Raw genomic sequence first — 26,394 nt, 5'->3', positions numbered from 1 at the left:
GGTTGTTACCTGAAAATAGCAGCCAGGTTTGTCAGTTAATATACTTATTTGGTTGCAGTCCATATTCTACTGTAAACTGGATGAGGTATTTTCCCAGGACTGATTTTTCACTCAGTATAGTTACAGAATATTTTTAACATGCTTTGGTCTGATCCACGAGAGACACAGCACTGTTTAAAATTAAAATGGATTTTGAGTATCGCATGTATATTGTCAATGATTCTTGTTCCCATCAAAAATCCTTTGTCGGTGTGACACTGTGGTTAGGGTTTTGACATGATTGATCATGGCAATAAACCCTTATACAATGTGTAGCTGTTTCTTGAAATATCTTAATTCATTGTAAAACAAGCATTTTATCATTGAAATTATAGTGATTACATACAAGCATAAAAGACAGTTTGTAATCAACAAAAATCCATATGTAGCAATGAGTTGAATAAGCAGTTAATTAGCTTTTGGTTGAAGGAAACATGTTGGCCAAGACTGTTGGAAAATACTTTTTTTTGCCTCCTGAGCAAGTTGTTCAAATCTAGGTTTATTGCCTTTTGTGAAGGACAATACAGCAATTCCTCTGTATTCCATTGTAGTCTGCTGAAGTTCTGAATTCACAAACTTCTCACTCAGAAATGAGAGCCCTTGTGATGCAGTGGTAGTGTCCCTTCTTTTGGGTCAGGGAGCTGTGTACCAGGGGTGTGTGATAACAGCTCCTAACAAGTTGATTTAAAAAATACCTAACTCAGAGATGGGTTCTGTTAACTAAGGTAAACACACTGATTGATAGTTTGGTGCACTTCATATCATGACTACTCTTGGTTAAATTAGATTAGATACCCTACAGTGTGGAAATAGGCCCTTCTGCCCAACAAGTCCCACACCGATCCTCTGAAGAGTGATACACCCAGACCCATTTATCTCTGATTAATGCACCTAACACAATGGGCAATTTAGCACGACCAATTCACCTGACCTGCACATCTTTAGATTAGGGTGGAAACCCATGCAGATGCGGGGAGAATGTGAAAACTCCACACAGACAGTCGCCCAAGGCTGGAATTGAACCTGGGTTCCTGGCGCTGTGAGGCAGCAGTGCTAAACACTGAGCCACTATGCCACCTTGAATTAATCTGACTGCTTGATTAATCCCTGGAGCCCTGCTGCTTTAACAACAATCTGATTGTTGACTAGCAGTCTCCGAGCCTTGGCATTGTGGCAAAACAACTTTTAGTTTATCTGAATTGTTTTAGGAAATCAATTTCCTTGACATCAGTTTGACACAGACTTTGAACTCCACATCTTGTCTTAATGACAGTGGACAGGCTTCCTTGTATGGTAGGTCCAATCAAAGGGCAGCAACCTTGGCAACTCAGCACTAGGTAAGGTGGAGAACACTGAGGTAGGCAAGAGCCGTTTGGGTACTCCATTTAAATAAATTAAAAAATTAAAAGAAAAATAAGGGAAAGAAAGTTTGGGGGAAATCCCTCTGTGGATGTTTGGGGCCTGACTTTCCTGCCTATGACCGTGGGATCTCTCACCTTGTAGACCCCTTGGGCTGCCATTTCGATTAGGCTGGTGACCTCCCCATGCAGGAAGGCTCAACATGCTTCAGAATTTATCAGAACTCCATCTGGCCCAGCCCCACACATGTCTGTGCACACACACCTGCATTGGCATAGTAGTGTGCTTCCTGAAGGCTGGTAGATTGGCCTTCAGGTAGTCAATATTGCGTAGATTTTGGGGGTGGGGTATCCTGCACATTGAGTCTATGCTGACTCTATGTAAAACAGCCCAGTCAATACCATTCCCCAACTCTGTCTCCATAACTGCAAGTTCCCTCAAGTGCCGAACCAATTTTCTTTTGAACTTGTGGATTGTTTCCATGTCTAACAGTCTTATAAGCATTGAGGTCCAAATCACTATTATGCCCTTTTGTAAAGTTCTTTTTTCTCACAAGCCACACCTCTCTCCTAGTATCTCTGTCCATAACTGAAACTTGTATCATTTGGTTCTTGTACATTTTGCTAATGGATACAACCTTTATTTGCCTTATCTAAATCTATTATAGTCTTGTATTCCTTTCTATATCCTCCCAGAACTTGGTTTGCTCTAAGGAGAATAACAGCAGCTTCTCCAATTTAACTTTGTTGTCAAATTCCCTCATCTCTGGACCATTCCAGAAAATCTCTTTTGTACCATCTGAAGGACCTTCACATTTTCTATCATTTGAGAAAAGAGGGAGACAGAATTTTCGACACTGTCATTGGGAAATAATTGAATCCATTATTAAGGATTTGGAGGTGCTGGTGTTGGACTGGGGGGGGTAAAAAGTTAAAAATCCCTTTTTTAGATTAGATTCGGTCTGAACATTGGGACACGGACAGCCTCACACAGGGCACCTCACACCTTCAATACATTATCTGTGCTGACAAGGCACCTATTGTTAAAATTCACTTGAGAACGTAACTTTAAAAAAGTTCTGGGATTTACATATGAAAGAACTGAAACCAACATGGTCATTCTAAAAGACGAGAGACTTAACAAACAATGCAGGTCTTTTACAATATATAATTTCAGTTACATCACACTGTAAACTTTTGCTATAAATTCTGTGTTTTATGATCTTATACTCCACAACCACCTGATGAAAGAGCAGCACTCCAAAAGCTAGTGCTTCCAAATAAACCTGTTGGACTATAACCTGGTGTTGCATTATTAAGGAGGTATCAAAAAGACATTTAAAAAATAGTATTAATCAACAGCTGTGCAAGAGAAATCATGTTGACTAATTTATGAGTGGATGTGAAAGCAGGGTGAACAAAAGGGGACCAGTATATATAATGGCATTTGGAAGTCAAAGGTATTCAGTATAAAGTGTCACAGAAAGATTATAGCATTAGGGATAGTATATTAAAATGGAGAGAGGATTGTCCAACTGTAATAATGGAATTCCATAAGGATCAGTGCTGGGGTCTCAAGGTTTATGATCTACATTAATAAATTCGATGGTGATCTACTACATTATAGCCAAATTTGCTGATGCTGTGAAGATAGATAGGAAGGGTATCCACATTTATGATGAGGAACCAAAAAGTCTGCAAACATAGGTTAAACTTTGTTTAAAAACTTTGATACTGGGGCATAAAGCAGGAAAACATGTTCATTATAGCAGCAAGAACAGATAAGCAGAGTGTTATTTCAATGAACAGAGACTACAGAAAGCTATGGTACAAAAGCGAGCATCTGGTGCAGGAAGTAATTAGGAAGCAAATGGAATGTTGCCTTTAGTGCAAACCATGATAAATGTTAAAGTAGGAAAATCTTACTATACTTGTACAGGCTTTAGTCACACAGAATTTAGAGCACTGTGTACAGCTTTGGTCTCTCCTTACATAAGGAGAGATATCCTTGCATTGTAAACAAGTCAGGAAAAGTTCATTAAGCTGGTTTCTGGGACAGAAGATTATGTTATGAAGACAGGTTGAGCAGTTGGAGCTATATTTATTGGAACTTAGGGGTGATCTTATTAAGAGAGAAGATTCTGAGGTACATTGTGAAAGCATATTTTCCCTTGTGGGGGAATCTGGAAAATAAGGGGGGGTTCAATTTAAGATGCAAATGAGGAGAAATTTCTTCTCTTTCAAATCATTAGGCTTTTGAATTTTCTTCCAAAGAGATCTGCAGTGGTTGGGTATATTTAAGGCAGAGTTGATTTTTGATCTCCAATGGAAGTATCAGCTATTTTGTGCAGGATAAGAAAGTGGAGTTGGGGCCATAATGAGGTCAGCCATAATGTGAATGAATTGCAAAATGTTGGAGCAGTCTTGATGGGCTGAATGGCTTACTCTGATATTATGATGTTCTTTTAAAATCTGGTGGCCAGAGCTAGAGAAGTACTCTTATGATTTCTGTAAATTTTCAGCACACCTTTCCTATTTTTATACTTAGTATCTCTTTTGAGCCCAAGATCCCAATTGCTTTTCTAATTATTTTCTCGGCCACCTTCATAGATATGAACATGTGAAGTCCTGTGTCTCTACACAATCTTTAGAACTGTGCTGATCTAAGTCCATAGCACCTCTTGTTATCCTGTCTACTAATATTTATCTTTTCAGGTTTCTCTGTATTAAATTTAATCTATTTGTCTTTTCATTTTGTTACCTTATGTTGTGTTGCAGTTGAATGGCATTATTTTCACTGTTTACCACACTTCACAAGTTTGGAATTATCCACAAATGTTTAAATTTTGCTGAAGTCCAAAGATGATTTAATTAACTTAGACTATAGCCAATGTGGTGTGTCGGAGGTGCAGGAGACGGCAGTGTCTCAGTGATGTGAGTTAATGACTGATGTAATTTGCCAAGAGAATGGTTCCATTCTGAGACCACAGTGCTGTTGGTGTTAACACAAACCTTGATTCTGCTTTATTTGTCTCTCAACCTCCTTTGTTGAGGAACCGGTTAATTAGATGCATTGTGATAGAGCCGTGACTAGGTCATTCTGAATTACACTGCCTCAGATTTTGTGAAGCCGGTTATAGAATCTGAGTAGATATTGTTTACGAATTTTTGGACAACCAGCCAGCAGTTTCATATAGGTTCACCTGCCAAAGTCTTGCTCTTGTAATTGTTGGGATTGTTTAGACTCCGTTTGTCAAGTCATTCTTTGGTATCCATTATTATTTTATATGCTTAGCATAACTTTTTAAAATTTTAATGTAATTTAATTTTTTTAATTTAATGTGATTAAATTTAATTTAATTTAATAACAGGTGGATGTTGTTTTGCTTATGACAGGAACCGGGACCTGCTAAAGTTGCAGTTACCAGTAGCAGCATGCCAGCTGCTGAGAAGGTCCCAAGCACTAGGTCAACACTCTGGCAAGAACAAGAAGAACTGAAAAATAAAGAGCTCCATGTCATCAGTCCCATCATGAAAAGCCCTTCAGAAAACCAGTCTTCCATTGTTCTGTCTTCTGAACCATCAGCAGTACTGAAAGAAGGTTAACCAATATTAATGGGAAAAATGGGATGAGAATTTGTTTTGTATTAATTCATGGGATGTGTGTGCCGCTGGTAAGACAAGCACTTCTTACCCTAAATGCCCAGAGGGCATTTTAAAGTCAACCACATTGCTTTGGGTCTAGAGTCATATGTAGGCTAGACCAGATAAGGATGGCAGTTTCCTTCTGGGTTTTCCTGATAATCGTTAGGACTCTTAATTCCAGATTTATATTGAATTCAAATTTCATCATCTGCCATGGTGGGATTCGATCTCAAAAGTTTTCTTTGTGTCACACCTCACTAGGTGAAACTCAAGCCCCGCTATTCCCAGGACCATCACAAGTGTTAAAGATTTTAATAGAAACAATAGAATCTGTGCAGTTTGAAAGCAGGCCATTTGACCCATCAATTTCACACCAACCCTCCAAAGAGCATCCTACCAGACCCATCACCTACCCTATCCCTAAGAGTCTATATAAGTATGCAGAACTCTCCAGTTTATCTGACTTTTACATTAGGTTTACAGAGAGCTTGGACTAGGTTTCTGTAATGGACAAGGATTCTATAAACCCCCTATAAAGGCTCCTTCGTGGAGGGAAAAGCCGGGAAAGCAGATCTGTAGGCCTTGTCCACAGGCTCCACTGAGGTGGTTTTGTGCTGATCAGAACACTGAGTTGACCTTTTCTAGATATTTCCACTGGTTAGATGGTTGGAGGCACAAGGCGACTGATCCACACGTAGTAAAGTTTTATTAATTAAACCATAGCTTTCAGCAACTGTTGAAGAGAAAGCTTTTGGCTCAAAATGATATTTATTGTGAGGAACAGAGAGCTCCTAAGCTGGTGAATGTCTGAAGGCTTCTCACTATCTTGTTCACAGCCCCACGCTGCTCAGCTACCTGAGAACCAATCACACAGTTAGCAGGCAGAGGGGCTTTGTCACTGAGAACTGGTTACGAATCCACAGATCAATTAACTCCTTGTCACTGGCTGAATCTCCATTTGTATACACTCTTGGATCCAGCTCATCTACAAACTACCCTTCAACTACTGCTCAAACAAGCAGCTGTGTTAATGTGCTTACAATGAGTGTCAGGCTTCTTGCTTTTAAATACTGCAGTAATCCTTCAGTAGTCTTTGATTTATAAAACAGTTCTTTTCCCATTTCAGCCCACAATCAAAGCTATAGAAAAATACTCTTTACCCATGTGGTCGTTGGTCAGATTTCTGAAGCCTCATATTTTAGAATTAAACCATTTTTCATGTTGTGCTGCATAGCTAATAGCTAGGAATAGTGTGAGAACATAGTTTTAAAAAAAAGACCCAAACTATGCATTAGAGTATTTCTGCAATTAAACACTCCAGAACTGTACAGTTTGTAGATATAGTGAGCACTTGCTTAAAATACACAGCTGCACTTAAACAGATTGGACATTTTAAACATGTGAACTTGCCAGACATCCTTCTGGTAATATTTTAAAAAATGTTTGAGAAAGTTAAACTACTGAGGAGTGATTTCAAAGTGCAGTGAAACAGATGATTGGAATGATTTGTGAGATGATTAATCATTAATGATACGAAAAGTAAAATATGGAACTAGTTGATTGCTAGTCTCTTGAGTTCACTAAGTCAGATCTGTAGATAAACAATCTGGATTGTCCCCAGGCAGGGGATGGAATCGCTTTTGACAGGTGTCTCTGTTCAGAATTGATTGTGTTTTAACAAAATAGCTCACCTCTGTTTTCATCCAGCTGGAACTGGTCTAGTCACTGAGTACAGTGACATCATTGAAATTTCTGAGCTTTGCTTTGACAGAGCACAGGTCAACTTTCAGGTTTAAGTAAACTACCCAAACATTGTTGCCCATTTTCTTGTCCACATCCCCATTGTCCATAATTGTGTGATTATAGTCGACTCATTGTACAGGAACATTGGGTTATTTTTGCAGCTTCTGCCAATATGTGAACAATGTAGTGTGCAAGTACAATTGATAGAGTAATACACTTGCCTGATTAGACCTGGGGTGCTGGAAGGTGCCTTTTCTTTCAATGATGGTAGAGTTGAAGCATATTTTCAATGTCCACATTGCTTGGAAGGTTGGGGTGGGAGGGTGGTTCTGTTGCAAATCCTTGTGAATGATTGTCTGATTCTAAACAAGTTCTGTCTTATCTGAACAGCAGCCCAGAGTGTGATTGATATTAATGAGATGGACAGTCAGCAGAAAAAGCGTGTGGAGAGTGGCTACTTTTCTCTGGAGAAGCTGAAGTCCGAAACAAAACATCTCATCACCCCTCCAAGAAGCATCATCACCAGCAGGTAATGTTCCTCTGAGAGTCGCATGATAATATCATGCCACTCTAGCTTGTATAGCAATCCTTTCCCTTCTACAGGTAACCTTTACTGCAGCAGTTCTTGTGTTAGCCCTTCCCAGAGCTCCTTCGATTCAGAGACCAGTGGTACCACGCTGTCGAGCATTGAAAGTTCAAGCAGCAGGGTTGGGGAAGGGTCAAGCCATTCTCCAGCTACACGAATAAATCTGGACTATGCCAAAATGGCAGATGTCCCAAAAGCCAAGAGGATCAGCGACAAACAGGCCTTCCAAGCAAGTAAGGACCAGGAGCAGCGGTTTCGTACCTGCAGTCCTGGCAGAGCGGAGTTGACACGTTTGTTTGGCTCAGAACGAAGGTAAGACACTGAAGGTGGAGGAAACCGATTGTGGCTTTTAAGATCAGACTATCTCTTATTACATACCTATCCCAGTAATGCAACAGTTTCTGACCAAAGCCTGGCATTAAACCACTTTTCTTCTAATTTCAAGCACAAACTGAATCTCAAAATATTTGGCTACTGGAATATAACTGCATTAAATTACAAATTTACTTTATCAAGAAAATATGAGAATTAGAAGGGGAAATAATAAATGATGTTCAAACATGGTGTTCCTACTTCCTGATGCTTTTCGAATCTTGCATGTGTTTTAGATGACTGCTTCCTACAATTTCTGTAATCTCTCTTTTATTCAGATCTTCTTTTCCAATCATAATTCTGTGTTGAGATGGTAGGTCACAACTTATTTCCAGTTTGTTTCAGTACTGACCACATTGAGTGCTGTCTCTACATTGTACTGTGTTGTCTGCTATAACTGCCATGTTCATTCCCCATTTTTAAGTTTGCTGAGTTCAGTCACAGCCTGTTCATGACACTCAAGGAACTGATATTCCAGGAGTGTTGTTGGTGCTGAGTCCCTGATCTGTAAAGGAAAGCATTTCACTCTGCTGCTCACTTACTGCTGGTGGACTCTTATTTTTGGTATTACATCAGCAGTTGTCAAAGATACTTGAGAATTTTGCTAAAACCATGAAGAGATTTAGAAAGCTTCAATTTATTCACCCAACTATGTCCATAATCTATTATATTCTGCCATGCATGTTTCACACAGTAGATGGCAGGGTATCTGGCCTCTGATTTGCTGCCAGTCCTCTGATCCTAGCTCAGTTAATCAACAGATTTATGTTTTGATCTAAAATTGGAATGCAAGCAAGTGTGACATATTGAACTACTATGTGACTGTTATTGGCTTACTCACGTGATTTTTTTTTTAACTGCTGCGCTTTCGTTTTAACCAGAAGAGATATTAACTGTTCATTGCCAATGTGGACCAACAAGCATCTTGGAGGAGACTGACTTGAAAGAAAGAAGTACATTTATATAGCATTTTTCACAACCACCCCATGCCTCAAAGTGCTTTAAGGCTAATGAATTACTTCTGAAGTGTAGTCACAGAGGAATTGTAAGAAAAAGAACAACTAATTTACGCACAGCAAGCTACCACAATCATCAATGACTAGCTAATTTATTGTCTGTTGTTGTTTGAGGGAAACGTATTAGCTAGCACAGACAGGACAACTCCACTATACTTCAAAGTAGTGCCAGAGGACCTTTTACATGTGCCTGATTAGGCAGGCGTGGCCTTGGTTCAGTGTCTGAGCCTAACGATGGAACCCCTGACAGTGCAGCACTCAGTTAATTCTGCAACCTTCATTTTTGTGCTCAAGTGAAACTTGTATCTTGGAGAAAAAAAGAAAACAGAATAGGCCTAATCGCTGTTGTCTAAAACTGACTGTAAGGCTTGTATTCTTGTAGGCTTGGGAAAGCCATGGCCTGCACATTTTGCACCATCTGAAACGAACATGTGACTCATGTGTAACTTGGTCTGAAATTATTGCCTTTTTGCACACACATTTAGTTCACAGGGTGTTTGCTAGCCACAGTGAGATTGGGGTGTGGGGTTGGGTTGGCAAGAAAGCCTACTTCACTTTTCTGAAACAGCAACTCTAACACCCAACATTGTTTGAAGGCCACCTGAACCTCCCCTCCATTTTCTTGCACTCCAACGAATCCCTCTGGGGCTGTTATTTCTAAATCATTTGGATTAAAAATTAAACCAATGACAATCTAATGAAATTTTGAATTCAAACACATTATCTTTGATACCAAAAAAAATTACTCCAGAGCAAAAACAATTGTCCCTATGAGATGTGTGAACAGACCAGAAACCGCAGCAAGGGTATTCTGGTATTAGAGACTGATAAAGTTTCAAGTTTTCTTTGCTCATTAGACCAATTGCTGAGCTTGAAACCTTTAATAGGCTTTGAAATCTATCCACACATTCATATTGGCTACAGCTCCCATAACAATAACTTACAGCTACATTCCCTGAGAATGACAGATCATAATGGTGTCCCATTTTCCCTTTAAAGAGTGCCTGTCAATCGATGCAGGGGAACAGGATCAGATATTTTCTCAATTTTTAAGCAGCCAGAGATGGCAATTAGTTTAAATCACAGCACAAAACATGACAGTAAGGGCTGGTAAGGCTTTTATTTTAACATGTACCTTTACAGAATAGATCCCTACGATGAATCACTGCACCAAAAAAAATCTCGTGTATGTTAAACTGCAGCATCTAATACTGACAGTATGTTACTCTTACCTTTTAAGAATGTTCCAGAATAGTTCTCAGCAGCCTTCCACCAGTGGTCACAAACTCTCTAAAGAGTTGTGCAATTTTAGGACTTTCAGAACACTTGCCAGTATTTGAAAACTGTGTGCAGCAAGAAATAAAAGTTTCCTGCAGCCCCCACAATTGGGACTTCAGCCTTGGAAGAGGTATTTGTGTGCATTGCATCTGAGACTTATAGATCCATGTAAAGATCACATGAAAGTGATGTGGGATTGGAAAAGCAGAAGGAAATTCTTTTTACAAAGCATTTTGTGATCCAGTTTGCACCTGCACGGGAGACAAAAATCCAATTGAATAATCTTACTGGAGATTGGAGACACTGGAAAAAGGGTTAACCTTTCTTTCTGAAATCGTAGTAAACATTAAAAGGATTCCTGGCCCGTACGCACTGAGGTCTCAGTTGTGGCACTTTGGTTTTCTTTATAGGTTAGTCAACGTGTGTCATGATTAAAGCAAATGCAAATAGTATCCCTGAGAGCTTGGTGCAAGTGGAGGTGACCAGCGACAGCCAGCATGTTTGGCTGTGTGTACAATGAAAAAAAATCAAGTTGGAATTCTGCCAGTGATACTGAGTTTGCTGTTGTTTTATGGAGGGTGTTACTTGCTTGGCAGGTTTAGCCTGATTTTTTACCTTGGGGGCAATTACAGTGCAATAACATGATTTGATATTTGTACAATCTGACTTTCAAACACTGTTTAAATTGTCATTAAAGAAAATTCCTGTAGATATCAACAATCTTTAACCTTGTCCTGGAAAGCCCCCTTGAGTTTAGTGCTGTCTGAATCAAAACTCCCCTGAAACAGATTTTGGAGTGACTGGCCTTAACTAAAGGTCATTCTTAAATACCTCTTTGGCTTTCTTTGGGAGGAAAATGATCTGTCCTTACTGTTTTTACTTATTTTCTCTTTAACAAAATTAGAAAAATGTCCCTGATTCCTCATTCACGTTTTTGACAAAACTGGATAATCAGGGCAGTTAGGTAGAGCAATCCTTTCAAAGTCATTATGCTAAGATATTTGTTTAATCGGATACACTTGAAGATCCCTTGCTCTTTATTTATGAAGTAAGCCTTCATAAATGAGTTAGTATCACTCCTTATCATGTTCAGATTTAGTCAGAGTCATACAGCATGAATATTCCAACTCGTCCAAGCCAACCAGACATTTAGGGTGGCACGGTGGCTCAGTGGCTAGCACTGTCGCCTCACAGCGCCAGGACCCTGGGTTTAATTCCCGCCTCGACCGACTGTCTGTGTGGAGTTTGCACATTCTCCCCGTGTCTGTGTGGGTTTCCTCTGAGTTTCAAAAGATGTGCAGGTCAGGTGAATCGGCCATGCTAAATTGCCAATAATGTTAGATGCATTAGTCAGTGCTAAATATAGGGTAGGCGTGTGGGTGAGTTCTCTTCAGAGGGGTGGTATGGACTTCTTGGCATGAAAGGCTTGTTTCCATATTGTAGGGAATCTAATCATATCCCAATCTGACCTTGTCCCATATCCCTCTAAATCCTTCCTATTCAAGTAGCCTTCCCGATGGCTTTTAAATGTTGTAATTGTACCAGCCTCTACCCCTTCTCCTGGCAGCTTGTTCCATACATGCACCAACCTCTCTGTGAGAAAAGTTACCCCTCAGGCTCTTTTTAAATCTTTGCCCTCTCAACTTAAACCTATGCCATCTAGTTTTGGACTCCCCTCCCTAGGAAAAAGACCTTAGCTATTCACCCTACCCATGTCCCTCATGATTTTATAAACCTCTATATGTCATCCTTCAGCCTCTAATGCTCCTGGGAAAAATTTCTTTTAAATGTTGCCGTTTTTAAAACTTATTCAATGTGACAGTACAGGGCCTTCCTTCTGCGAACACTGCGAATCATACTGCATTAAATACTGACAAGTGGTTTCCACCTGACCCCTCTAATGTGGGGTCTTTAGATGGTAGTGGAATGGAAAGAGAAAATGACAGGGAAATGTTGCCCTGTCTTCATTTTGAATATTTTTAAGGCGGAGGCAGATAGATTCCTGATAAATGCAGGGGTGAAAGGTTATCTGAGGTAAGCAGAAATGTGGAGCAATCAAATCAGGCCTGATCTTATTGAATGGCAGAGAAGGCTTGGAGGGCTTTGGCTTCTTCTCGTTCCTAATGTGTATGTTCATTTTGTAGAAGGATCTCTGAAACTTGACCATTAAAGATGATTTTGCGAAGCATTTCTTTACAATGAGTAATGGAGATCAGGAATTCTTCCCTCACGTATCATCCGAAGATTCTGCAGTCTTTGCCATCACAGGAAGGTGGTGGTGGTGGTGATGGAATGGCCAGGCATTCCTGCAGTGTCCTGAGAGAATGTTGCTGAGGAGCTCTGTGTGGCTCCTCCTGATAGCAGCTACTGGCCTCTGGGGTGAGGCTGAAGTTCTTCATCCTCCTTTTGTCATCTGATTGATGCTGAGAAGCCACTGGCTAGAACAATGGAGAACACATATATCCAACTGGACCTGGTTCTCCATGATGTTAGCCAGCCTGTCCACGAAGACAGATATATGCCTGCTGGAACCAGCATGTCACCGCTAACATTAATGGACTCCTTCAACCTTTGATCAAGTTTCTCAGCTCTCTCTGACAAACTTGCTGAGCCTGTCTGTGTGTCTTGGCGATGTCGGTAATGAGCAAGACCCTGCCATTGTTGTCTCCTGGGACTGAGCAGGTACCAGCTCTCAGCAGTCCTCTGCGTACCAACAACCCTTGGGCAGTTCTTCCTCAACTGGCTACAGGGATGTCTCGAGTGATGTACTCACCAGGTTGTGCTCCAGGATCTCATCTAGAAAGACATGTCTCTGAGCTAGTAGAGGGTGTGGGTCAAAGCCTTGTCCAAGATTTGAGCAGCTTCCTCCTCAGAGTTGGAAGTAGAGCTCAGTGTTTCCGGCACTGGCCTTGTTGTTTGAGGTTACTGGATCCCACTATTACCTGTGTAAGAGAAGAGAGAAGATTCATTGCGAGAAAGGCATTAATAGTTTGTTTACATTAAAAATGAGTTAGCACTGGCATTAATGGCACGACACAATGAAGCTTACTCAGCTGGTTGGATAAGGAAGTTTTGGTTTCCCCAGTTGAGTGGTTGCCACCATCACTGGTCACCTGCGGCATCTTTTCCTCCGATGTGATGAAGAAACTAACATCCACCACCTTGTCTGCCAGTCTTTGCCGTCGGCGCAGTTGTGTGATGTTATTTTTCTGTAGTGACAATAAGGTGGGATTGAGTAAATGGAAGTGGGTGGGAGAGGAATTAGTGATGATACTGGATCAGGAGAGTTGATGCAATGACCCCAGGAAGTGCAGTGGGCAGGAAGGGTTCAGGAGGATGAGGTGGGTGAAAGGTGCTGAGTGGCCATAATGCATGAAATATTGAGAGTTGTGTTGCAGTAGCAGAGTTCGAATGAATGATAGTAGTCCTATGACTGAGGTAGCAGAAACAAAATAACGCCACTTATCCTTGTGGTGCACAGAAGATCATTTATCTTTGTACAGCATTACTAGGCCTTTCTTTCCATCCTGGATATCTGTATCCGGGCAGGCTACAATGGTGGCATGGTCTCCTTTGTTAGTCTGGAGGGAAGAACACGCTCCTTCTGTTGACCACCTTGTCCATCAGGACACCCTGGACCCAATTGGAGAATCAAGATGCCAGCCTCCCCTTCTGGGCTATTTGCTCATTTGCAAGCGGAGTATGAAGGCTAGTTTGTGCTTTGTGGTGTCTAAAGTGTTGTGGAGCTGTATTTCAATACAGTTCCAGTGATATGAATGCTGCAATGTGCTGGCACCCTTGAGCATGTCATCTGTCCCTGTGATACAAATACTGAGTCAGGCACTGTGGAGGCTGGTTCCATCATTAATGAACTGCAGAGCAGTCGGTTGCTTGGGGCTGGACTTTTTTTCACTGGAGCGTAGGAGGTTGAGAGGCGATCTGATAGAAGTTTATAAAATAATGAGAGGTAAAGTTAGACTTAATGGTAGTTGTCTTTTCCCTTGGATGGGGGAATTCAAGACGAGGGGCACATTTTTAAGGGAAGAGGAGAAAGATTTAAAAAAGACGTGAGGCAAAATATTTACACGGTTTGCGTAGGGGATGAGCCTGCTGAGATAGTGATGTAATTACAACATTTAAAAGACATTTGGATAGATACATGAATAGAAAAGGTTTGGAGGGATGTGAGCCAGAAGCAGGAAGGTGGGACTAGTTTAGTTTGGAACTATATTTGGCATGACTGCTTGGACCAAAGCATCTGTTTCTGTGCTGTATGACTCTGTGACTCTATGAGCCACAGTAGAACATCCAGCATGGATCTCCTCGAAAATGACACTACCAAACACAAAGGGGAAAATTCAGTCCATTGTTGTGTCTGAATTGCTGAGTGATTTGTTACCCTCTGTGGTGTTTGGGCATTAGTACAGCTGTGTTTACCTTACAGACCCCTTTATTGTTTATGTCATTAGCTGAACTTCAATAAAGCTTATTTAATTGTTCATTATTGAGATTTAGAAGTCATTGGAAAGGTTAACATTTATTGCCCATGGCTGGTTACCTTTGAGGAAGTGGTGATGGACCTACTTTTTGCGTTGTTCAGTCTGTGTTGTAAAAGTATTCTCACAATGCTGCCAGGATTGCAGATCCAGGATTTTGGCCCAGCGAAAATGAAGGGACGGGGCTTTGCCCCCCCATGTCTGAATGAGGTGTAATGGTGTTTGCATGCACCAGTTGCCGTTATCCTGCTGGCTGGTGGAGATCACAGGCTTGGGAAGTGAGGTCAAGGAAGTCTTGGTGAGTTGCTACCGTGCTTCCAGTAAAGGGTACATATGGCAGTCATGGTTATGTAAGTAGTGGAGGAAATAGGCTATTATTGTCCATAAGTGATATGAGAATCTGTAACAGGACAAATCCTTAAAAAGAAAAAAGATGACTGCTCGCAGGTACATACTGTAAACCTTTAATATAGTGAAATGGGTGACAGTGCTGGTTGTAATCTATACATACGGCATGAGATTAGTCTTATGCTGTTTCTAGCAATATTGTGTTTTTAAACATTTGTTGAATGCTGAACCTGACTTCCATTTTAATCAAATTACCGGCTTACATTTGCCATTGAGTCATACAACATGGAAACAGACTCTTTTCCCCGACTCATCCATTCCTAAACTAAACTATTCCCTTTGTCTGTGTTTGGCCCAAAGGTCTCTAAACCTTTTCTATCCATAAATCTGTCCAAATGTCTTTTAAGTATTGTAATTGTATTCACCTCTACCACTTCCTCTGGCAGCTCGTTTCATTAATGAACGTGTGAAAACGTTGCTCCTCGGGTCCCTTTTAAATCTTTCCCCTCTCACCTTAAACCTATGCTCTCTAGTTTTGGACTCCCCTACCCTGGGGAAAAAACTTGGCTATTCACCCTATCCATGCCCCTAATGATTTTATAAATCACTATAAGATCATGCCACAGCCTCCTACACTCCAGGGAGAAAAGTCCTAACCTATCCAGCCTCTCCTTATAACTCAAACCCTCCAGTCTCAGTTACATCTTTGTAAATCCTTTATATACCCTTTCCAGTTTAATAACATCCTTGGCAGGGCCACCAGAATTGTATGCAGTACTCCACTAGTAAATGACCTTGCTGTATGTGACATTCCAATTCCTATATTCAGTGCTCTGACCAATGAAGGCAAGCATGCCAAATGCCTTTTTCACCATCCTGTCTACCTGAGACGCCACTTTCAAGGGACTATGTCCCTGCACTCTTTGGTCTCTCTGGTAGGTATCTCTGATTGTTAGTGGAAAATAAGGACACAATTTGAAAATTAGAGTCAGGACATCCATCAATGAAATCAGAAAGCACTTTTTCACAAAATGGGTAGTAGAAATGTGAACTCTAGCCTCCACAAGTCTGTGAATGTTGCATGGGTCAAATTAAAACTTGGAACCTGAGTTTGAGAAACAATTGTTAGTAAGGTAATGAGGGATATAGAGCAATGGCAGAATTATGAAGTTGAAAGATCAATAATGATCCAATTGGAAAGAGGAACGGAGCTAATGGATTACACGTGTTGCTATAAGTGAGTTTGTCTCCATGTCTGCCTGTCTCTATTGATATGTAGTGGTGCACTTGTGGGTTTCTCAAGTTTTATGCATAAGTGTGTGCAGCATATTTGTCTCAATCACAGCAATATTTATCTAGCATTATGCAAGCACAGCGTGACATATACAGTTAACCCCTTTTTTATTTCACTCTCTACATTTTTGTTGCCTTCTGCATGGGATGCAGGCATGGTCTGGTTGGTACTTCATAATACTGGAGTAAAGGGCAATATCTGGATACTATGTCATTCATCCTAGGGTTTGAAAAGAGGCAGCTGTGGATATTTTTGATCTTTAGTGTAATACTGAAGGAGTGTGGTTCTGTCAGAAGTGCCAAATTTCGGATGATACATTAAACAAGTTTCTGCTTGCCTTCCTTGAACACAAATGATTCCATGACAGTAATTTGAATAAGAAGATGTAATTGTATCCAATGTCATGATTATATTGATCCCTCAGTACTCAAGGTAAATTATCTAGTCATTATCATATTGATGTTTGTAAAAGCTTGCTGCTCGTGACTTGGCTTTGTCGTTTCCTACTATAGCTACACTTGATGCCTTATAGCCAGCCAATGAAGTGGTATTTTTGAAACCAGGCAGTTCTAAAACATGCTGTATAAATGCAAGACTTTCTTTCCAGAATTCCTTAGATTCCAGAACAGTTCCCAAGGATTGGAAGGTAGCAAACTCTGTGACAAAGGACGAGGAAAGAAAATGGGAATTGTAGGCCGGTTAGCCGAAGCAAAATGCTAAAACGTATTATTTTGTGAGAAAAGGAAGCGGGAACAGGCAAATTGGAGCAGAGCTTATGATCTAAAATAGCCGAACTCTGTTGATTTTCATTCATAATTGCTTAATTTAATTCACTTGTGGCTATGTGCTGGAAGTTGAGTTGGGAGGTTGCACCAATGACTGACTCAGGATTTAACAGGCTGAGCCTATGGGTGTGGCAGTCTTGTTCTTCCAATGAGCAGAGAAATTGAATGAAAGCACCTTCAGCATTCTTTTCCACCATGCAGCAGATCGAGTTGCCAGCGATGCTGCTGCCTTTATCTTTCTGCCTTGTTTAACTCCCAATTTTTCTTCCATTTGTCCCTTCAGAATCCTAGTGTCCTGACCCAGTGTCCCAGGGCTGTTAGTTCCTCTTGCCCCATTATCAGAAAGGGACAGAATAGAAACACATACAGACAAGTGAAAAGAGGCAAATGAAAAACTGAGTAAAGTATAAAAGATGCCTGTAGATCGGTGAGAGAGATGGGTGAAGGAAACTGAAGTGAAAGAGGAAAAGCAGACACTTCTTCAGTCAGAGAATGATAGAAAGGAATCTGTAGTGGTGAGACAGAGCAAGCATGTGTAAAATGCAAATATCACACCTGGATGAAAGAAAGAGGTGTCAGAGTATCGCGTCTATACTTTTGTGACATCTTTGAGAACATCATGGATAGAGTTGATGGTGATTTAGTTTATTTACTCTCTGGCTATGTTCCACATTTAATTGATTACTCTTTCAGATTCTGTTTCAACTTAATTGGAAGGAGTTAATGGGGCTAGGTCACAGTCCCTTAACATTTCTCATAAATCAGTAATTTATGGAGGATTTTGAATGATCTCAGATAGTCTGTTAACTATTTATATTTTCTGGTTCACTTCTGATTGTCCAGTGCTCTCTTCCAGGTGTTACTGCTAATCTGCTCTGAGCTGTGTGCCCAGTATTATCGTCTGCTCTCTGGGACACCTCCATTTGATTGCTGATTCTAGAGGACTGATTCTGACATGCTACCTATCAAAGGAATCAAAACTTCATTTTGCAATGAATGATTTTGCTTTGTTTTTCAAATTGCCATAAATCACCAGTTAAGACTAGTCCACTGTGATGTTCTTGCCAGCCACTCAGTATATGTATTACATTTGTGGGCTGCCCTACAGCTCTCAGTTGTTCTGCATTTTGTTCGTAATGAATAATTAAGGGCAATAGTATTAGCTTGTGTCAGCTGGGCAGATAATAGTTTCTCACCTCTCTTCTTAATTCATTTAACTAGTTCCCAAAGATATTACATTTAATTTTATTTGTAGTTCTGCACAGAGAATATCTTCATAGGATCTCATTTATGAGTCAGTATATGCTGTCCTTGCCTTTTAGATCGGCTGCTAACATCTTAAATTATAGATCAAAGACACAAAGAGCATGTGCAAAGGGGATGCTTGGTCTAACATTTTGCAAGTGACAAAGTAACAGCCAGTCTCAAAAATGGATGATTGTACTTAGTCCCTTTTTTAAACCATAATTGTACATATGCTAATTGCCCCAACACTTGAAAGAAATGACCCCTCTTTCACTTGTATATAACCCTTACCTATCCTGTAAGTTGCCTAAAATACCTTTGATACATTGCTCCCAGAATGTCCCAAAATTCAGCCCCATGATGTTCTAGAAATCATTCCCAACATGCAGCACAAGATCAGACCCTGTGACCTCCCAAGTTTACCACCAGCACCAATACTTCACAAACTTTTCATATTTGAAGTCATCTTCAAAACAATATTTTCTGAGCTGATTTCCTGAAGTGATCCAGTTGTGGCCAGCTGCACACATGCAGGGGCTGGTGACCATTTTGACATGCAGAATAATTACTCTTTTATAGTATGTGTCTCTTGGGGAATCAATGAAGGCAGGCAAGTGGAGCTGAAACCCAGGATCAACCATGATCAGATTAAATAGCAGAGCAGGCTCAATGCCTGTATTGTGTTCTCCTCCTACTGCTTCCTTTATTTTTAACCTTATGTGTAGGTTGTGTGGCAACTGCTTAAAGAGCAGTAGCAGTGTGCTGATTCAAGACACTCTGTTTTGTCAGTGATGGTCAATTAACATGAAAATGCATGACTTCCATTTAGCACAAGCAACTATAGGAAATGCAGAGCCACATTTCAAATCTTGGGTAGTGCACGCAAAGTGGGCTAAAGTTACTACTCATTTAAAATGATGTGACTTGACTTAGAAATGCACCATAAGAATGAAGGAACAAGTTAGGAGAACTTTTTTGTTAGATAGTGGTTTGGGAAATTGAATGCCTTAACACTTAACATTACTGGGAAAAGGAAAATCCACGCTCCAGCTTTTTTAAAAGGAAGTGAATAAATGTTATGGTAACAGAACAGGAGTGCAAAATTTGGGAGATGTCGGTCATTCAGCCCATCAAATTTACGCTGCCATTCAATGAGAGTATAGGTGAGCTGATAATGCAGTTCTCCTTTCATTCTTGTTTGTGACGCATTATATAAACCTGCACACATTGAAAGTTCTGCTATCCCATATCTCAACTCACTTCAAATCTCATACGTCCATCACCTTGTTCCTTTAGACCTTCACTGGCTCTCCATTCAAGACATTACATTTTAAAGTATTCATTCAGCTTTTCAAATTTTTCTGTCGTTTCACCTTCCCCTAACTGTGGACCTTCCTTCCATCTTGAAAGCTTTCACAATCTGTGCTTGGTGCATCTCTGACTTTATTTGCTGTGCCATTATTGTTTTGTCCTTGAACTCTGCAGTCACCTCCCTAAACCTGTCTGCCTAGTTCTCACTTTTTAAAAAAATGCTTCTTAAAACCTACTTCTGTTCCAGCATTTGATCTTTTTTCTTGATTTCTACATCTTAGCTTGTCAAAAAGTGCCAGAAATCATTATAGAATCCCTACAGTGTGGAAGCAGGCCATTCAGCCAATTAAGTCCACACCAACCTTCCAAACACCAGACCCACACCTCCACCACGACCCTGTAACCTTTCATCTCCCACAGCTAATCCACCTAGCCTGCACATCAGTAAACACAACGATAAATGTTTAGCCTGGCCAATCCACTTAACCTGCACATCTTTGGACTATGGGAGGAAACCAGAACACCCAGAGGAAACCCACACAGACACGGGGAGAATGTGCAAACTCCACACAGTCACCCAAGTCTAGAATCGAACCCGGGTTCCCGGTGCTGTGGGGTAGCAGTGCTCACCACTGAACTGCTGTGCTGCCCAGATTTCATTGTTTAGCTCTTTTTTTTTGATATTTTCATTGATTTTGCTCTCATTAAACAGCTTATGCTGTTTGACTATGTTAGATATGGTATAGAAGTGTAAATAGTTGTTGAAATATTGATCTGCATTGAATCAATGTTCTGCAGAGATTAGCAGTAAATCTCGGAATAAATCAAACTTTTAACGCTGGCTGAGTTAACAGTGTAGTACTCTTAACTATGCAATATGGTGGTGTTTAACAAGCTCAGAAATCAACTTTGTTTAATGCTATATATTCACATAATCGCTATTTGAAATCAGAACTATTATTGAAGGCATTGCATGTGCCTTTATATTGATTAATAATGAAGAATCGGTAGTAGGAATCCATGCATTCGTATGACAAAGCCTCATATTACCAAATACATCAGCAACTTACATGGTAGCCAGGTTAAGGACACAATTTGTATATCATGAACTCTCTGTTCTTGTGCTGATAATGAGTCACTTGTTTTTATGCCGGGTGTAGAATCTGCAGTAATTTTATGTCCTATACTCTGAAGCTATTGAAACAGAATACAATTCCTTCAACAAAATGTGCATTATTCTTGGTGCACTGTTTATTTCATTTATTTTAACATTAAATACACTAACACTGTGTGATGATACATGAAACAAATGCACATTTTAAAAATTATTTATTCAATCCTCCAAAATAAATGTTTATAATTAAAAACACTAACATAAATAGTTAACCTTCAGTGGAATACTAAACTGTATGCACAGAACTAATAGTATCATACGTGGCTTTTGGATTTCACTAGTTACATTGGATCTTCAAAAGAAAATAGGTTTCCTTTTATAGTGGCAGCAAAGGTGGAGTTATTCAATATTGTTATCTTCCTGATTTGTCCCTTCCCGAACATTTAAAATAGCACATATTATTATGGAGCTGTAGATAAGTTGAATGCATTAGAAATTGTACTGCTTTCATCACTTAAGGTATGATGGCACCTGACTGCTTATTATGGATTTTTCATGTGATTAGACTTCCCGTGTTTCTTTGTAGGAGGTCACAGGTTATTGAACAGTTTGAGACCCTGGAGATGAAGCGAGCCCAGCAGATGGCATCCAATCCCTCTTCTGAGTCTGATTTTCACAACACAAGATGCCGAGGTCGAAGCGAGAAGAGATCCTACCCAAGGCAAAGAGTAAGCTTATCTGGTGACAGTTCATAGTCTAATCCTTTCCATTAACCATTTGTCAAATGTGAGAAACAATTGTTCACAAGATGACATTTTAAATCTTTTATAATTCTAAAAACCTCTATTAGATGCTTTGCATTGGTGCCAATTAACTAAAAGCACAAATTGGCAAAACCTTAGTGCTGATATTGTCGTAGTGCATCTCATTTTACATTTTCATAATATTCTTTCTATAATTGTGAGCATAACTGCATGCAATGCCTGACTATGGCAAAACAAAAATTAGGAATTCCAAATCATTTATTTGCATTTCTATTCAATGTTTTAGATTCACCAATCTGTAAAGCTATGTTGCTTTAATGCCTTGTGTCCCAAATATGCCACCTCGTTAAATGCCTTCTTAAATTCACTCAGGCAACATTTACTGTGAACTTTATAGTTGACAACCTCTGTATTAGAGGTATGAATAACAGTGATAATATCACTGGCCTAGTGATCCAGAGGTCTGGAGTAGTGCTCTGGGACAATGTTTCCTCTAAGCTACTCTGAGCGTCCGTGCATAGAGACTGATGCCACCAATCGCAGCATTGATTTCTGGTCTCAGGACTTGCTGCTGTGCATGGACCCCAGAGGTCTGTGTAGACAAAAGAAAATTAGTGTGAATGTAGCTCAGGGGAAATGAGTCATCTTAAATCCTGAATAAAAAGACAAGTCAAAGTAATGATGATCATGAAGCTAGGACACTGTCGTTAAAATCCCATTTCACTAATGTTGTTCAAGAAAGCCCCATTTGGCTTACACATTACTACAGTAATGTTATTTTCTCTGACCTGTCCTCTACAATAGTCTAATGAACAATTTGTGGTACTTATTACAAAAAGGTTAAATAAGAATAAATTGGATGGCCCACCTGGCATCTGTTTGAGCAGTAGAAACAACAGAAGTGCACTGAGTCTAGTCAACTTTGTGTTTCTTTGGGAATTTGTCAGAATTGGAAGGCTGTTTCATGGGCTATCAAGTACAGCCTGATTCTCGTCAAATCATACCTGGCAGGCAATGCTATCTGTCATTATCCCTAGGAACGATCTGTCCCTGTGGCGACATGTATAGTTAGGAGGGAGAAACTCTGGGAGCTATTAACATTGACACCAGACCTCACAGGTTCCATAGCATCACAGGCTGGGAAACTTCCTGCTAATTGACACCTACTGCCCTCCCACCACAATTGAGTGGTGCTGTTCCATGTTGAACATCAAGGGACACAGAAGATACTCTTGTTAGAAGATTTCAATGTCTATCAGCAAGAAAGGCCCAGTATTGCTATTACTGACCAAGTTGGTTGAATCATAGACATGTACAGCATGGAAAGAGACCCTTTGGTCCGACTCGTCCATGCCGACCAAATATCCTAATCTAATCTAGTCCCATTTGCCAGCACTCGGCCAATATCCCTCCAAACTTTTTCTATTTATGTAATCCAGATGCCTTTTAAATGTTGCAATTGTACTAGCCTAAACCACTTTCTCTGACCGCTCATTCCATACATGTACCACCCGCTGTGTGAAACCGTTACCCCTTATTTCTCTTTTATATCTTTCCCCTCTCACCCTAAACGTTTGCTCTCCAGTTCTGGACATCCCCATCCCAGCGAAAAGACTTTGTCTATTTATCCTAAACCACGCACCTCATGATTTTATAAACCTGTATAAGAGCATTCCTCAGCCTCTGACGCTCCGGGAAAACAGTCCCAGCCTATTCAGCGTCTCCCTATAGCTCAAATCCTCAAACCCTGGCAACATCCTTGTAAATCTTTTCTGAAACTTTTCAAATTTCACAACATCCTTCTGATAGGAAGGAGACCAGAATTGCATGCACAATTCCAAAAGTGGCCTAACCAATGTCATGTACAGCTCCCAACTCCTGTACTCAATGCTCTGTCCAGTGAAGAAAAGCATACCAAACGCCGCCTTCACTATCCTATCTACCTGCGACTCTACTTTCAAGGAGCTATGAACCTGCACTCCTAGGTCTCTTTGTTCAGCAAAACGCTCTATGAACTTGCCATTAAGTATATAAGTCCTGCTAAGATTTGCTTTCCAAAAATGCAGCTCCTCGTATTTAGCTAAATTAAACTCCATTTGCCACTCCTCAACCCATTGGCCCATCTGGTGTGCTTAATGAGATTTATGCAGAATAGATCTAGAAGCTCAGAAATGAATCAACAGCAGAAGAGTCCTGAAGTTGACATCTGTCAAGATTGTGTGTGCAGTCGGGTGAGAAAATCAAAAGTAGAAATAAAAGTACTTGACCTTATCATGTCTAATATCTGTGACAATATTGGTTGGGGTGACAACCACAGTCCTTATGGAGATGAAGACCTGTTTTCGGACTGGGGACAAAGCTCCATCATGTTGTGTGGCAGTACCAATGTGCTTAATGAGATTTATGCAGAATAGATCCAGGAGCTCAGAATGGAATAAGCAGCAGGAGAATCAAATTGAACCACAATCTGTAACCTCAGAGTTCCACATATTCCTCATTACCTTCTAGCAAAAGGATCAAACCTGTTTCAGTGAGAAATGAAGGAGAGAATTTGAGAAGCAACATTGGGCATACCTAAACATGATGTGCCAGCCTGATAAAGGTATAAGATAGAATTACTGCATAGATGCGAAAGGGGATTGAACGTACTGGATCAAAGCTCTGAAGTCCATATTCAGTTGTGAGTAGCATTGGACAACTCACTAACAAATCAGTGGAGGAGACTTGACAAACATCCCCATCCTCAAAGATAAGGTTGCCTAGAACATCAGTACAATCATAAGACTAAAGTATTTGCAACCATTTTCATCTAAAAGTGTTGAATGGATGATCAGTCATGGCCCTGTCCTGAGGTCCCCAGCATCAACTCTGCCAGTTTTCAGCTAACTTGTTGCATTCCACGTAAGTTCAAGATATAGCTGAGCACACTGGATATAGTGAAGGATACCAGCCCTGACAACATCCAGGCTCTAATAATGGATACATGCTCCAGAATCAACTGAATAAATACTCAGCTGTTCCAGTGCAGCTTTAATATTAGTGTCTATCCCGCAATGCAGAACATTCCCCAGATTTATACTCTGTAAAAAAAAAGGACAAATCCAGTCAGCTACCATATGCAGCCAATCATCAGCAAATAATGTAAGTGTAATTCAAAGTGCCATTAAGCCAAACTTACCAATAATCTACTTGCTAATACTCAAGAGTTTGAATTCCCCAGTGTTACCTAGCTCATTACAGCCTTGGTCGAAATCTCGACAAAAGAGCTGAATTGCAGAGGTGAAATGGATTATTCGGGTACAAGGATGTTTTTGATTCATTGTTGAATTGTGGAGTGATAACAAAGTTGGAAGTTATTGAAATTATGGGGAAAAGCTTGAAGTCGCTTATTTGCAGCCGAATCATCTCAACCCCAGATATTGCTGCAGGAGTTCACAGGGCAATGTCTTAGATCCAGCATCTTTTGCTGTTTATCAGTGAGTTTCCATCCAAATAAGGACAGAAGTGGGGACCTGTGCTGACAATTGCATTGTAGTCAGGGCCATTTATAGCTCCTCAGATACTGAAGCTGCTCTGTATCCATTTACAGTAAGACCTGCAAAACAATCAGATTTGAATTGGTAAGTGGCAAGAGACATTCACTCGCTCAAGAGACCAGCAAGCAGCATCTTCCCCAGAACGTTCAACAGCATTAATAATGCGGAAACTCCCAGCAACAACATTCTGGAGGTGATCATTGACCAGAAACTTACTTAGAGCTGCTGCAGAAACACTGCTATAAAAACTGGGAATTCTGTGATGAGGAACTCATCTCCTAATCCCCCAAAGCCTGGTCGTCATCTACAAAATACAAAATAGGAATGTGATGAAGTAATTTCCACTTGTCTGGATGTGTGCAACTCTAAAAATTTAAAACGCTCTGTGCCATCCAGGGTAGAACAGCCTACTTGACTGGCACCAAACCCACCACCTTGAACATTCATTCTCTCCACCACTGATACACAGAGGCTGCATTGTGGGCCATCTACAAGGTGTACTTTAGCAACTCTCATATCCCAACTGATTAGCCCAATCTATTTCACGACTGATAGGCCTGTTGGCTTCTATACAGGTCATTCTGCTATACCGCATGCTTCGTCTGTGGAATTTTGTTATAATGCAATTAACGAATTGGGCACACTGTTTCTAAAGAACAAACTTTAGACATGTGTTTTGGTTATAATGCGATTCCGACACCATTAGTTTAAAAGGTGTTTCCATTACGTAATTGCCTTATAACACTGGATCACACGAGAACAGAACTACAATTTTTATAGCAGAACTGACTGTTATGTAAAATATCAATATAAATTATTAGGATTCGCAGGCTGATGCCCTCTGTCTGCACCTAATAACCAGTTTTATTTCCATTGCGGCCTCACATTGATCAGCTATTTTCAAGTATGATCATTTTAAAATCTATTTCCTTTTCACCCTATCCGTGAAGCTACAAAAGTAAATTCCTGAACCTCCCCACCCAGCCACCTTGTAAACAGTGTGGATATCATGCCAGATGTTTCTCACAGATGAAATACATTTTTAGATTAGTCCAGCAATCGGCATTGGAACAGCTCCGTTTTCACGGCTCTTTCTAATAAATTGCTGACCTTTGGTTATTTGTGATCTACCATCGTAGGATTTTGTATCGGAGTCAGACCAAGTCAGCTCTCCTCCAGATGTTTCAGCCGTGACTCTTCCACAGTACCGCAGGGCAAAGTCACTGGACAGGAGAGCCACTGAGTCAACAGTGACGGTAAGGAGACCTACAAAACTAGATTGATGTTACAGGGAAGGGAGAGATACGGGTAAAATGCTAGAAACTACATAAGGGAAGACTGCATGCACAAAAATGTTACACAACTGGAGAATGAAGCGCATGGTTGTGGGGGTGAAAGTAAAAAGCCAATTGTCATGGTAATGTTACAGCAAAGAATTCAAACTGGTCAAACAACTTTAGAGCA

General features: G+C 40.4%; 1 protein-coding gene and 1 long non-coding RNA gene across 4 annotated transcripts in view; one reads left to right on the top strand and one right to left on the bottom strand.

Moving 5' to 3' along the window:
• Positions 1-26,394, top strand: part of LOC132825463 (myosin phosphatase Rho-interacting protein-like) — a 199,671-nt gene that overhangs the window by 114,414 nt on the left and 58,863 nt on the right. Inside the window, exons 6-10 of one of the 3 annotated variants that reach the window (XM_060840766.1) lie at positions 4,794-4,998; positions 7,179-7,314; positions 7,420-7,683; positions 21,217-21,358; positions 26,070-26,186. In XM_060840766.1, coding sequence (XP_060696749.1) covers positions 4,794-4,998; positions 7,179-7,314; positions 7,420-7,683; positions 21,217-21,358; positions 26,070-26,186 — 864 coding nt within the window. Of the gene's footprint in view, positions 1-4,793; positions 4,999-7,175; positions 7,315-7,419; positions 7,684-21,216; positions 21,359-26,069; positions 26,187-26,394 lie in introns of all 3 variants that reach the window. The other 2 variants (XM_060840765.1, XM_060840767.1) reach the window with 2 other exon arrangements.
• Positions 21,709-26,283, bottom strand: LOC132825464 (uncharacterized). Its single transcript, XR_009645777.1, has 4 exons — positions 26,041-26,283; positions 25,147-25,234; positions 24,573-24,989; positions 21,709-21,986 (listed from the first exon to the last, which is right to left on the bottom strand). It is a non-coding gene; the product is annotated as an uncharacterized LOC132825464 (long non-coding RNA).

This window comes from Hemiscyllium ocellatum, chromosome 20 (genome assembly GCF_020745735.1).
Source record: "Hemiscyllium ocellatum isolate sHemOce1 chromosome 20, sHemOce1.pat.X.cur, whole genome shotgun sequence".
In the NCBI taxonomy this organism is placed as follows: domain Eukaryota; kingdom Metazoa; phylum Chordata; class Chondrichthyes; order Orectolobiformes; family Hemiscylliidae; genus Hemiscyllium; species Hemiscyllium ocellatum.
Note: the sequence above shows the minus strand (reverse complement) of the source record. Positions and strands in the feature narration are given on the sequence as shown.